The following is a 14,788-nucleotide window of genomic DNA, read 5'->3' as shown; positions in this document are numbered from 1 at the left end:
CACACAGCAGCTTCAGAAGAATCTTCCACCGCTTCTCTGCCCATTGACTTTGAATGGGGATGACGTCACTTTGCCTCGCTTGTTGCCGAACTGCATTGTGGGGGAGCGAAGCGAAGATTTCCAGGATGTCCAGGATTTCCAGGATTCAAAAGTTGAGCAATGTTCAACTTTTGAAGCTGAGCTGGAAGCGTCAGCCAATCAAATACGTTAATGCAAATCTGACAGTAGAAGTGCTAGCCAATCAAACCGCGTGTAAGCAGGGAGAACCAGACCGCAGTTCATTTCCTCATATTCCAAACGAGAAATTACGGTAGCAAATCACCCGGTTCTTTACGACCAGACTATTTACCGGGATACAAACCGGAGGAACCAGGCATGGAGGGAGGTGGCAGAGACAGTGGGGGAAACTGGTAGGTTTTGCCTGTTTGGGGAGTTTATATATATATATATATATATTGCTCGCATAAAATCCCCGGGGTTTTTTGCTTTGTATGTCGGGGGCGGGACATTCATGTGATTGGTTGTTGATTGCGTTGCTCGCAAAAAATCCCCAAGCTGTCAGACACGCCCAGCTCCAAGATTTTCAAGATTTTTGAAAAGCTGCTGTGTGGACGTACCGTTAGTAAAGCTGAAGTTGTTGAGATTTTTAGAGCACATATGATCTGCATCAGAATCTCTGGTCGGCTCTGCCACAGGGACCTGGGCCTTTGGGAGTTCATGGAAATGCAAGGGTAGGTTAAGGTTGTGGCTCGAGAGCATGAAGACAAAGATCTGCAGAGCAGCCGAATCCTCCATGGAAGACTGAGCTGCAAATTCTCTTCCTCTTCCTGTATCAGCTTTTCAACACGGAGACAAGTTCTGTGCCGAAGACTCCCTCGGGAACAACTGGAATGTGTGGTATGTCGTGTCCAACTTGCACGATGAGGAAGACCTCATCGTGCAAGTTGGTCACGTTGAACTTTCTCACCTGTATGAACCAAGTGTTGTTGACCTTTCCTGTGTGTTTTGCCCGGTAATTGGACTTCCAATTGTGACAGCCACCGGGTCTTCTCTGTTTTAGCAGGGACATGTTATTATGCATAACAAGACATAGCTGTAATTCAAAGGGTTAAGAAATTCAGATTTTGGCTTTTAAAGTATTTAACGAACGTTTCCGGTATTAAGAAAGGTATCCTGCGATTGTTTTTCCATTTTCAAAGTCTTGAAATAGAAGCAAAAAAATACTGCCACCTTTTAAATCAAATGTGTTTCACCATAACTGTCATTTGCTCTCAAATTGCATATTGCACTGAGCAGGCTGAAGGGGAACGGGTTTCTCTTTTCCGACATCTCAAATCACTCCACAGAGAACCGAGCTGCGCTGCAATCGTCTCTGGCTCAAAAGTCAAAACGCTGTTCGAAATTCAAACGGCGTTTTTTTTTCGCCTACGAACGCACACAACTCCCTGCGTGACGCGGGATGGAAAGACAAGCTGTCTGGTGGGGGAAGACGCTTAGTTGAAGGTGTACAGTTACAACACTGTAATGCAAGCTTCATAGTCATAAAGGGAAGGGTTTCACAAGTTCAGACATATATTAAACTAATGTTAGAATGTGGAACGCTGCTGCTACGAAGGACATTTAGACAAACCTGATTGGAGTGACAGCTACTCCTTACCCTCCATTGTTTTGCGGCCGTCCTTCATCCACTACATCATCATCAATCTGAGCTTCACTGTGCGCAGTGTGCAACCGCCTCATTAATTTAAGGATGTGGCGGTCATAAGGGGACATTTGTAAATAGCACCATCTTAAATATTGCCATAAATAATATATGTGTCTTTAACACAATGCGATTGTCTCAGTGAACTATGATGTGGACAAGGTTGCCTAAAGGAAATTGGTTATGAAGGAGGTAATCGTTCATGTCACCAGGGCGTGCTGTTTGAGTGGGCTGATTTTATTTCCCCTGCTGGCTAAGATGTCAGCTGCTGGCAATTACCTTGTGTGTCCATCTGCCAGACATTACGAAGAGCTAGATTCCTAGCGAGAGGGTAAAATATCTCGACTACTACCCGACTGCAATGAAACCACATTCAGGAAGAACTGTCTTTATAGCCGCACTACTGGAGAGGGAAGAGACATTCAGCCTGCGGGGACTGCTTGCAAACATTTAGTCATAATTTAAGTTACATTTATTGCCTAACTTGTTTTCATGGCTTCAACCTTGATTAACCTTTACATAGGTAAAACTGCCATGAAAATGCTAACCTTCATCACAACAGCAGCAGGGGCACAGCTTAAGAAAAAAACCTTTACCTTGGGCACAAGCATGCCATAATAAAGCCGAGATATGATACCATGATACCTTTCTACCTTTCTACCTTTCTCCCTTTCTCCCTCACTCCCTCCCTCCCCCGAGTGCTTCACCTGTTTCTATCCGAAAACAACGTCTCAACATACTGGTGCTGCTGCTTGGGAGTATATTATACAATGGTGCATGCGCATGTAAGCACTTGTACATCAGAAGGTTGATGCAATCTCTTGCAATGCCAATTATCGTCTTTGTCTCGACCCTGGCACGTCAGCAAGAGCCAAAAGTGAAAGAACAGCCGACTGTTATTGCTGCCATAGTCTGCCGGTAACGAAGACAAACAAGAAATTGGAGAAGAATAATATTACGGTTCTTTTTAGGTCGTTCTGAATCTGCTGGAAAGACATAATGATGAGTAAACAGGGTCCAAAGGGAGTCTTTTTTATTATGGTCCTTGGTCTTGGAAGGACCTTCAATCACGCCTCAAACTGACGGCACTTGTCCCTATAGCACGTTTTAAATTGAAGTTGTCTGAGGTCCTTACCACCAGCTGCTCTTGCAGTAATAAGTAGTGCGCCTTTCTTACTGTCCTAATGTGCACAATGTAGTGACTGCTTTTTCGTCTTTTGTTTTCTTAGTTATGTTCTCTGTATGTTTGTGTTGTTTTATGTGTAACGTTGCTGCCTTCTTGGCCAGGTCAGCATTGAAAATGACATTTTATCTCAATGCTTTTTTATCTGGTTAAATAATTTTTTTTTTAAAAACAGGACAGAAAATGTGTTGAAATGTTCTGAAAACATGTCTGCAAATAACAATTTTCTTTATAATAAGACGAAAGTAAACTTCTCAGACAATATTCAGAGCAAATATCCTAAAACCACCATTTTAAATCTCACAACTACCATCCAGCACACTCAAAATGTACCCAGTCATAGTTTCAGACCGCAAGGCGAGGATTTCTCAGTTTATATTTTGCTCTTCTCCGTTGCCACATGATATCTTTAACTCAGAAAGCCTCTGCGTTTACCTTTCTGAACAACCAGTGGTGGCACTAGGAGGGGGGGAAAAGAACTGGTGCACAGGACGTAATGTGTTCACGGTTCTGTCATCATCAATAATGCATTTTTGGAATAAACAAAGAATCCAGTACTTCTGAAAATAAAAAGATGAAAGCGTTGCAGTTCTGCTCCTTCACATTAATACACGCTCTAATCTCAAAGCTGACATGTCCCTCCCTTCTCAAAGAGAGAAGTTATAAGTTGGCATGACTAAAAACAGAAACCATGAAGAACAAAGAAACGAGCTGCATACAAAAACATAGTTGAAAAAAACATCAATAAAGACATGACTATTTTAATTATGAGGTGAATAAATAGTATTAATATTATTTCAATTTGTTTACATTTGAAAATTAAGATGAGGTAATTGTATATGGACAATGCTAAAACTACAGTAGCTGTATCACTAATCCAGAAATAACACTAATGTAACCACTCTTAAGAGGTCTACTGTATTATGAGCTAATTATTTAATCGGCATTTGGAGTAGGGATTATTTTTTAAGAAGCTTTTTGATCCTTGATCACAATCACTATAATCACTTAGCATATGGTATCATCGATACCAGTGGCTCTCAACTGGCCTCGGGACCCACTTTTTACTTGGTCAATACATCGCGACCCAACATTTTGAAGCACTCAAATCTATTCAACAAAAAAACGTGCTGTAATATATACGCTTTTCAGCATATAATATTAATACAAGTGAAGTACAGTATCCCTTATATCCCTTCACAGAACTAAAGTATGCTTTTAAAAAAGGTTTAATGAGATGATGGAATCAAAGCTGAACTATATAAAAAGGCACGCATGCTGAAAACCCAACCCCATCAGGGGGGTCTGGGGGGATTCTCCGCCAGGAGATTTTTAGAAATACTAACAAACTATGCATTCTGGTACTCTGAGAAGAAAATAAATAGATGTTACTTACTACCCGACATATTCATAATATTTTATGCCATTGTTTGTTTTCCAGATTGTTCAGACATCTTGCTGCGAGAAGAGCAAAGAGGAGATAGTCTGTGTGACTTACTTTAAATTGTGGGTAAGGGATAGCTCCCATTGTTCTGTGACCTGTCAGTCATCAGACCGGGGGTCATATTTCATTATGTGTTCATTTCTATCTGAAGTTGTACCCGTGGACGTATAAAGAGTAGTTCGACCGCAAAGTTATTCTCTGTGGGGACTTCCGACAACATGACATCTTGATTCTGATCAAAGGCCAGAAGATTCGAAAAAACATCAGCAAAGATATTTTATTGAGAAGATGATCACTACGTGACAGAAGTTTTCAAAACCGTTTATGGTCTCCGGTACTTCAAGTCCAACGCCGACTGCTTGCACAGCGTTGGAAAATCGGGCCTTCAAAATAGAAGTTTGACTTTTTCTCCCAAAAAAAAAAAAGAATTCCAAATATTATTTTTTTTCTTCACTCACACATCCGCGCCCCGCTCGAAACGGGTCCGCGACCCACCAGTTGAGAACTACTGATCTATACCATATAATGTCATAGTTTCAGTATCAATTTCATCGTAATCTTTCCTGTTGAAAAGTAATTGACATGTGGGACGATGATTAAGAGAGGACCCATTACCCACTAATGCATCAAAGATGAAATGCTATGTCGTAAAATATGTTGACTATGATTGTAAACTATTGTTCACTATTTTTAAATCCAGGCTTAAGTCTTTCCCTTTGTCGCTGCTTTCAATTGAACTATTCATATCTTACAATCTGGAACACTTCAATGTATTGTATACCTGTGTTTCTATATTAGCTTGTTTTATGTTTATTTTATTCTCTTTGCTTTTTAATGATTCGTTTGAAATGCCATTTTATAATGTGCTTCCGCTGCACTGTGTCTTAAAGGTCCCATGTCATGGCCATTTCTACTGATCATAATTCCATGGTTGAGGTTTACTAGAATAGATTTACATTGTTCAATGTTCCAAACTCACATTGGTTTCTCACACAGCATCTCTGTAAAGTATGTGTATTCACTCTGTCCTACACGGCTTGTTGGAGAAATCCCCAACGAGGCGTTCTGGGGCAGCACAGACAGGTCTTTCCTGTGTTAGAGTTGTACTCGCTACAGGGTGTACTTTGAGGGTTTGTGACCCTGCAGAAAAAGCTACATAACACACAAGGGGACGGGTAGTAACCGGAAAAGCCTGACATGGGACCTTTAATGCTCTTAAAGTTTTTCATTTTTGTAAAGCACTTTGATTTGCCTTGTGTTGAAAGGGGCTATATAAATAAACTTACCTTGTTTTGTTACAGTATGCTAACATGTGTGGGAATAGATGATTGCAAACAAGCAACATGTGGACTGGAACATCTGTCATATCTCTAATGCGCACTTGTTATGGCATGATGCCATAACAGATGCATTTGTAGAATGAAAATAGAAATAGCTCTTGGAACATCACGTATATACACTGTACGTATAACACAGATGGATGGGCCTCCTGACAGGTTACTGGGGGGGATGATTGAATGAGCACGGGTCCGTGAAAAGCCGTCTCATCATTACACCGGTAATCTGAGGGGTTGACAGTCACACGAGTCCAGGGGTGGCCAACCAGTCAGAGGTTAAGAGCCACATTGTTTCTATGTTACTGCAAAGAGCCACATCAAACACAGTCACTGATACCGCTCGTTTCAGAGACAAGATTTCAACGTCACTGATGCATTTTGTGGCATTGGGATATATATTCTTTAAATCCTCTGGAGCAGAGAGGAGCTGTGGATTATTGTTATTGATTAATGCATCAGGGTTTCTTAGGGTCAAAAACACTAAACTCACAACTTACGATGAAAGCGTTTAGTTTATTTAATAAAAGTGAAAAGTGACAGTAGTTATAGTTTATTTGCAATTTGGCGCTTTATATATATATTAAAAAAAAAATTATATATATTTTTTAAACACCTTGAATTTCAGGGGGGGGGGCGGGGCTCTGTCGGCGGGGCGCAGCGCCCCTCCAAGACAATGGTAGGGGAAACACTGGATAGCGTTTAATCAACGATAGGTTTTCCCCCCCTCAAAGGTGATTGGTTCACTGCATCGCAGGTATTATTGTGATTGGCTCTTGGGCCACATCAAAATTAGACGCGCTGTCATCCTCTCATACTGACACCTGACACCACACATACACACGTAGGGAGAGCCGGGACGAAAGTAATGGAGCGATTTTATCCGAGCCCAAACAACTTTGATGGGCAAATTACGTTAATACTTAACAGACCTACTAAATATCAGGTTTAACTGTCAGGAGTAGCTAGTGTTGTCACGATAAACATTTTGGTTTCGATACCAAGTCAAGAATTGCGATTCCGATTCTTTTTCGATACTTTTCTTAAAAAAAGGGAAACAGTCTTAAATGTAATTGTGCTTTATTTCACACCAGAACCAGAACCATAACACAAACTTTTAAACAATGAGAACAATAAATAAAATAAATGACAATAATTCGTATTAAATAAAATTAATATATTTCTCACCGACAGGCCTCGTGGTGTCCGTAGGCTTGCCCTCACTGTCAGAGATATCGCTCAAATACTTCCAAATTTCGCTTCTGGCGTCTTTTTTGTCAACACGCCGAGGCGCAGCGGCAGTTGCACTCCCACTTGCAGCCATGCTTCTCGTTTTCTCACATGCTCTGGCAGCTAGCGCGTGCACGAGAGAGGGGAGGCACTTGAGCGTGCTTGAGAGGGAGGGACTTAGAGCGTGCTTGAGAGGGGCGGGACTGCAGGCACGGCTGCAGTGCAGGGAGTGGAAGCAGAGCGCTGAACACACACGGCTCACCGGAGTACCCCGTCATTCTTAAAGTACCGATACTAATGAAACGGAGGAATCGTAACGTTTTTAACGGCAGGGTATCGCGGTACCTTTCAAGTATCGGTACACCGTGCAACACTAGTCAGGAGTCAGTGTCTCTCCCCCAAACTCACACATATACAATCCGATATGAACTGAAGAGCCGCATGAAACTAGGCAAAGAGCCGCGGGTTGGCCACCCCTGCTCTAGTCTGTACGATATCAATATAACGACAGGACAGAAATGATGGGTTAGTCTGAAGTGAAGGTTGATGTAATTTTAAAATCCCATTGTCAATTTATTCAAGCATTCAATTCTGCACGTCTTTCATTCAGCCATTTATTTCTCTTTTCAAACGCTTCTCTATTCAGTCGCTCATCTCTCCACTGATGTCGAGCTCTCTTTGAGTGCATCAGAACATGGAGGAGTCATAGAAATTACTCTTAAGAACTGACCTGATCCATTGACCGTGCAACCTTGAAACCTGGGCGCACACACACACACACAGCTACCCGCAGGCGGTTGTCAATTGCCTTAAAAGTGGTGGTCATGCTTGAGAACACATGGATTCCATCTACTCCACGGCTAAATGGAACCAACACGCTTCCCCGCAGACGTTTCATTAAAGTGCCCTGGCAGGCTTAGTTTGGTACAGTATGACACACACACACACACACACACACACACACACACACACACACACACACACACACACACACACACACACACACACACACACACACACACACACACACACACACACACACACACACACACACACACACACACACACACACACACACACACACACACACACACACACACACACACACACACACACACACACACACACACACACACACACACACACACACACACACACACACACACACCTAATTGAGGCGTGTTAGTTAAGTAACTTTGCAAGATGAAAGTGTCTGGATTAGATGCACACAGTCGTGCATGTGTGTTTGTGGGATGTTCGGTGACTACCAAACAGAACTCATTTTATTTCAGCCAGTCTCATTCCCAGCTCACACCAGGGAATACATTTATTTCGACCGGTATCTCTGCCTCCCCGCCGCTCCGTCCATTCTAATCCCTTCAACCAATAGAGGACTTAAAATCGGCCACGGGTTACACAACTTTTCCATTGGACCCCACTGAAATCACACCTGGGTCCAATTGTACCGTCAGATATAGGGAGCGTTTGTGTGAATCAATCTGCAGCGCCATACCTGCTAGGCTGCTGCCCCTTGGGGTTATTAAATTGGTTTCTTTGTGCCAGACGTGTAAATCCATCACAGAGCAGTGTTGCAGGGAACTGTGTGTGCCTACCTGTAGCATGTGTCTCTCCAGCCTCATCTCCAGAATGTTGTTCTGCTCCTCCAGACGCTGCCGCTCCGACTCTAAATCTTCAATTTTCTGTCTGAAAAACGCACGCACACACTTTCACCGACTTGTTTATTAATAAAAGGACTATGCACATGTTAGACTCAATATGCTAATCCTAGAGGTATAGCTCTGCTCACAGACAAGTTAATCCACCTTTGGTGCATGTGTGAATATCTCCCGTCTCAGGTTGTGAATTGGTTGTTTTTGCAACCGTTTATATAATTACATTTTTTCTGAGTAAGTGAGGATTTGAATTCCCTCAATATTTCAATATGTGACATTATTTTCATACCTTCCAAAAGAATACAAAAATATAGAATGAATAAAATGAGTTGATGAAAAACGGTTGTTATTACATTATATTGCATACCTGTTTCTCTCAATGTTTAAGTCATATTTAATTAACATATTCAATGTTCTAGTATGGTTGCTTCCTTATTTTTCCAGTTTTGGAATATCAACTTCTTATACACTAAAGACGAAAAATGCGTGGGAGAGAAACTCCCTCTGGAGGGAACACGGGGACTTTAGCCCTTGAGGACCATTTGCATGCACAAAAACCTATATAGCACACGACAGGAAAGCTAACACCTAAAAAGCATTATAGGGCCGCTTTCATTTATATGAAAATAATTGTTGGTTTTCATTTGTAGTAATTAGGCGCTTTCACACCAAGTACTTTGCCGTATTAGTTCCCAGTACTTAGTTCATCTAAAGAGCAGATCGCGTTCATAAATCCCTGGGGGTGGATTAGGCAAATGAAGCCTCTGACATAACTTCTTCTTCTTCTTCTGCTTTGGGTTTACTGGCAGGCAGCAAACAACTTCACGGTGTATACTGCCACCCGAAGTCCCCGGCCGGAAGTCCCCGGAGTTGGGCACTGGGACTCCCAGCAGCTTCTACTGAAGCCTTCCGAGTAAATCGCCAGAACACCGACACCTCCTCATCTCCACCGCTCCAATGTTTTTGTTTGTGTTGCCATACATTATTCTCTCTCCGTTGGTGCGCGGGGCTAATGCTAATGCTAATAATGCTAATGCCAGCAAATAAAATGGCGGCTTCACAAAACTTTTCGGAGTTTTACGGGGCGTGGTTTGCAATCCGCCCAGCCAATCAGAAATGGGAACCTTTTTCTCCCACGAAAGTACCTGCTCTGTAGCAGGGGACTGAAAATGGGTTGAAAAAGTTCTCATGAACTAATTTCTAGTTCCAGATTTTTTTGGTGTGAACGCGACATTCCAAGAACTATCGGAACTATACTGGGAAAAGTACTCCGGTGTGAAAGCGCCTAATGTATATGCAAGATGTTTGTTTGTTTTTTGCAATAGTTTGGGTGCATGTGTTAACTACCTGAGTATGTTGAGCTCTTCTTTGGTCCCCGAGGTGTTGCTGTCCGCAGCAGAGGCCTGGTGCTTCTTCAGGGACTCCAGCTCCAGCTCCACCTGTGACAAACGGAGGAGAAAATGGGCCGGGTGCAGCAGCATCGGGGACCTCTGGCCGTGTGCCTGGCAGAAAGCTTTTGGCTGCAGGAAGACCCCAAAGGACTCTTTCCCACTGAGATCTTTCAAGAGAGACATCCAGACAAACAGAAATATCCTTTACACCCCATTAGTCCACTGACTCCATTCCACAATGTTCTAGTCTTTAGTCTGTCTGTCTTCTCCAATTTCAAACCTTTATCTACCCATTTAGATCTACAATCTCGCTGTCCTCCCTGCAATTACTCCTCATTTCCACCTGCACACCCATTTCCCCTTTTTCTGAGAGCACCTGTCGGTTTCTCAGCTCGTCCCCACTTCCAGTCTTCCCAAGACAGATAAGTAATTACTGCTGTACCAGACGGGTGGATTTCACGCATCAATGCTCATTGCCATGGCTATGCCGATGTCTCCTCGGCAACAAAGGGCCATGACAAGAAAGGAGATCCTTGAACAAGTAAAGACACAAAGAGATGCACCGAGTGTGTAAGAGAGTCACGTAACACCTGCCATCTCTCGCTTTATCTTGGTTTTATATAATTTCAAAACAATCAGCATTTTTGGTAACGTTTCTGTAATATTCAAATCCCTCAATTAAGAAAAACAAACATATCATTGGGGCCAAATTCAGCTGGTAAAAAAGACAATCCCATTCTTCTTTTGAAAAGGTCTACAAGCCCAACTTGATTTTTGAGCACAGTGGGAATAATGAGGCATGAGAGCAACAGAAAGACCAAGTACCCCCTTCAAGGATCACGCTAATGGCTCCAAAGGAGGTACTTGAGATCATTTGAGCGCCAATGGCGGAGCTGACAATTAATTATCATGAAGTCCTAATTAAGATTTGTTAGCTTTAAAATATCTTAAATGGTCTTCTTTTGTAGTTACTGGAGGGGCATTGATATAAGTTAATTGGTGTCAAATATATAAAAAAAATATATATATGAAAACAATGTGTGTTGAGTGTATGTCCCAGAATAAAACTCTACTGGTAACTTCAGTGAAAGTGGGTTTCATGGAGAGCTCAGCTGCTACTTTTTTTGCTGAGCGGACAATTTGACAGATATGTGAATTGAATACACACAGTACAAATACACACAAGCATAGGAGCGAGTGGCCAAGAGTTGATCTTGCACTACAGCTACCAGTCCATACTGTGGTTGCGGCAGTCGAAATTGTAAAAATAAAAGTTAGATCCTTAACCCCAGGGAAAAACATGGAAAGATGATAGAATTCATTAAAAAAAGATCCGCGCAGTGGACTACTATACGGGCACCGAAATACTTTGCCCCATGCGCTCTTATTGTGGCGTTTTAGGCAGCTTTATGAATGTTGATAGCATTTTCCTTTATTTTCAGAAAGGATAAGGTGTGTTTCCAATGATGTAGGACAGCGGTTTTCAAAGTGTGAGGGGGGGGGGGGGCGCCAGAGAGCTTCAGGGGAGGCGCAGCGTGAGAAAAAAATAACGAGAAACAGTGAACCGGTCCTGGCAGGGGCGGACTGGCCATCTGTGTGTTCTGGAGAATCACAGAAACGCCGGCTCTGCCCTTTATCTTTATTTGAATAATACTTACTTTGATTCAAAGCAAGTACCGGTCAAGGTTGCAGCCAGAGGATGATCTGCATTTATTCCTGTCTACATTGCACCCGCACTGCGAGGGGGACCCAAGTTCCCATCAGCAAAAACACGTGGGTTTGCTATCCTGGCTCCAAAATGGTGGAATGAGCTCCCCATTGACATCAGGACAGCAGCTAGCTTACACACCTTCCGGCGCAGACTGAAAACTCATCTCTTTCGACTCCACTTCGAGCGATAGAACTATTAACAAAGCACTTATATACTAATAAAGGACTGGCTTACCTAAAGCCAGTTGAGTAGCACTTGAAATGTTTTAGCTCTATGAAGCCTGATGTACTTACATGATTCTGTTTTCTTCAAGTTTGTATCTTGTTGGTTGAACGCACTTATTGTACGTCGCTTTGGATAAAAGCGTCAGCTAAATGCAATGTAATGTAATGCATCCCCGCATCATCCGCCTGTGCGCATCAAAGACGCAGACTCATTGTTCCCACTAAAGTAGGGGTGAGTGTAATGAGGAGGCATAGTTGACGTTCAGTGTGTTGCCGAGAGCATATAAGGATTTATCTTCGATGTTGAAAATGTTAAAAATGTTTTTTTTAAATGTTTAAAACATAAAGATAAAAAGGTTTTAAAAAGTTATTGTTTAATGTAAAACATTAAACAATAACTTTCTTAAAACCTTTTAACGTAGGCCTGATATAGGAGAATATAAAGGAAGTAGTGGAGCTCCATTCCTATCATCTAGACCAGTGTTTCTCAAACTTTTTCATACCAAGGACCACTTAACCAATAAAAAAACACTCGCGGACCACCTAACTCCACAAATATCCAAAAACACATTGTTTTTTACAAATCGCCTGAAAATGGTACAAACAAGTGGCAACATGTGTGATGAAGGTGTTTATCTAGGCTATATCATGCAATCGAAAGTGAAACTTAAGCTCGCTCCATTGCGGAGATATTCCCGCGAGGGTGCGGAAAACTTAAATAAATAAATGTATTTAAAATGTGAAATGTTACCAATATACTCACGGACCACTAGGGGGCGCTCACGGGCCACCAGTGGTCCCCGGACCACACTTTGAGAAGCACTGATCTAGACCTTAGAGAATCTGAAGAGATCTTATCATGTCTGCCGCACCTTCCCAAGCCAAATTCACAATTCAGCAAAACCCAGTACTTTTGTTTGCTCTGATCGGCCTGACCTACAGACCGAGCCCCTGGCGCCCACAATACTTACCGTTTGCAGCTGCAGTTTCAGGGTCCCTGTCTCTTCCTGTGCTTTTGTCAGCTGGGCCTGAATTGAAGGACAAAGAGAAAACCGTTAAATACAAAATAGAGAAAAAAATAAAGATGGCTTCCTGTACCAACTGATATATAGAATTGCCAGAAACCGAGGTGAAGCAGGGCAAAGACGACCATATATTATCCAAAGTGTTTATTTCATTCCGTTTTAAAACCCCGGCACTTCAGCCTTCTCATATTTCTTCCCAGTGTTGCTCTCAAGGCCCCTGTGTACTACAAGTTCAGTCTTATCAGATTTTAGTGCAGATATCTGTCAAAGTGTCCGCTAAGCAAGAGCACTGAGCGTGTAGACGAGCAGCTGCTGAGCCTCACACATTTCCACTGTTATTGTTATTATTACTGCTATGAGCAGTGTCACCAAACAGTGTGATAATAAATGTACCAGCAGCTTAGATGAGTATAAATCAATGCAATGTATTCAGATGTGTTTTTGAGGACAATAAACTTGGCTATATGGAAGCTTAAGTAGGATATGATGAATGCAAGTGTTTTTGTATGTGTGTGCAAAAGCCTGCGCACACACGCACCTCCATCTCTACATTGTGGCTCTGAGTCTTCTGCAGGATGTCCTCGGCCTCTCTGAGACGTCTGTTCAGCTGAGGAGTATACTCAGTGGGAGCCAGCTCGCTGTCGTACGACTCCAGTATGGCCCGCATGCCATCACGCTCCTGAAAAGCACACATTAACATGAAGATCCTGCTGTAAACCTCACACATTCCCATGTAGCCAAAGAGGAAGACAATGCAGACATTAAAGAACGTTGAGCCATCAGATATGGGATGTCAGAGTGAATACACTGAGAATATCAAAGCCATTGTTTTCCTGATTTGTCGGTGTTACTTGTGAAAGAGGAACAAAGTACGACACAGACGCACCTTTCTCATCCAAGCTGTGACAAAAGGAGCTTCAGGTTATGGTTGTGCTTATTTGCAATTTTTCCTCATGTAATAATCAAATCAAAGACAAATCTCTAGATGTAGATCTAGCGATAAGGGATATTGTAATAAATTATCAAATCAAAGTCATGACCGGGAAACAGCTTTACAAATTAGGCATATCATAATATGCTGCCTTCAATTCTAATGAAATATTTCTCTATAACTGGAATAAAATACTCAACTCTGTCCAGTCTATAAACACACAAGGTTTCTTCTTTGACAGAAGAGAGGATGAAAACATCCTCCAGTCAATGTCTTCACGAGTGTCACTCAATCTGACACACCGTCTGCAAATAGCCCACGTGTCTCAGTGTGTGTCTGCATGCTTCATTTTTAACTGTTTATTCTCATACCAAAAAACAAACAAAAATGTATAGAAGAAGTAGCCAGCCATCAACAGGATGTTTAAAAACATAAAGATTGGCAAGATGTGGCTGTGAGGTAGTGTGGCCGTCTAACAATCGGAAGGTTGGGGGTTCGAGTAAACATATCGATTACATATACGCTAAATTGCTCCGAAACAGCAATGACCAATGGGGTGAGTGTGTGTGTGTGTTTACGTTTATGCAACTCAGTATGTGAATGCTCGCATAGCATGGTTAAGGGTAGTACCCATAGCGTCCAGTAGAGGGCTCCGCCTTTGCTTATATGACCAGGGTTACAATATGTTACCCACCGTTTCTCCGTTCTTACCTACCCTACCTTTAATGATTGATAATTACAATTAATCAATATGTTACATAGTACATCTGTTGCCAGGCAACATGAGTGAGAACAATCTAATCTGTTTAAAACTTGGCAAACAGCCCGTTTATTAATGAAAATTCACTGTCAGTCCTCGCCTCCCTTCACTGCGCCGCTCTGATCTGCATTATAAAGCCAATCAGGCTTCATTTTATGACAATCAGGCTTTTAATAAACA

General features: G+C 42.2%; 1 protein-coding gene across 1 annotated transcript in view; it reads right to left on the bottom strand.

Moving 5' to 3' along the window:
• mad1l1 (mitotic arrest deficient 1 like 1) overlaps positions 1-14,788 on the bottom strand; it is a 100,096-nt gene that overhangs the window by 45,748 nt on the left and 39,560 nt on the right. The window contains exon 15 of the mRNA XM_034087572.2: positions 8,507-8,597. Within this exon, the coding sequence (XP_033943463.1) occupies positions 8,507-8,597 (91 nt within the window). The remainder of the gene's footprint in view (positions 1-8,506; positions 8,598-14,788) is intronic.

This window comes from Pseudochaenichthys georgianus, chromosome 1 (assembly GCF_902827115.2).
Source record: "Pseudochaenichthys georgianus chromosome 1, fPseGeo1.2, whole genome shotgun sequence".
NCBI lineage: Eukaryota > Metazoa > Chordata > Actinopteri > Perciformes > Channichthyidae > Pseudochaenichthys > Pseudochaenichthys georgianus.
The sequence above is the reverse complement of the archived record's forward strand: the minus strand, read 5'-3'. Positions and strand labels throughout refer to the sequence as shown.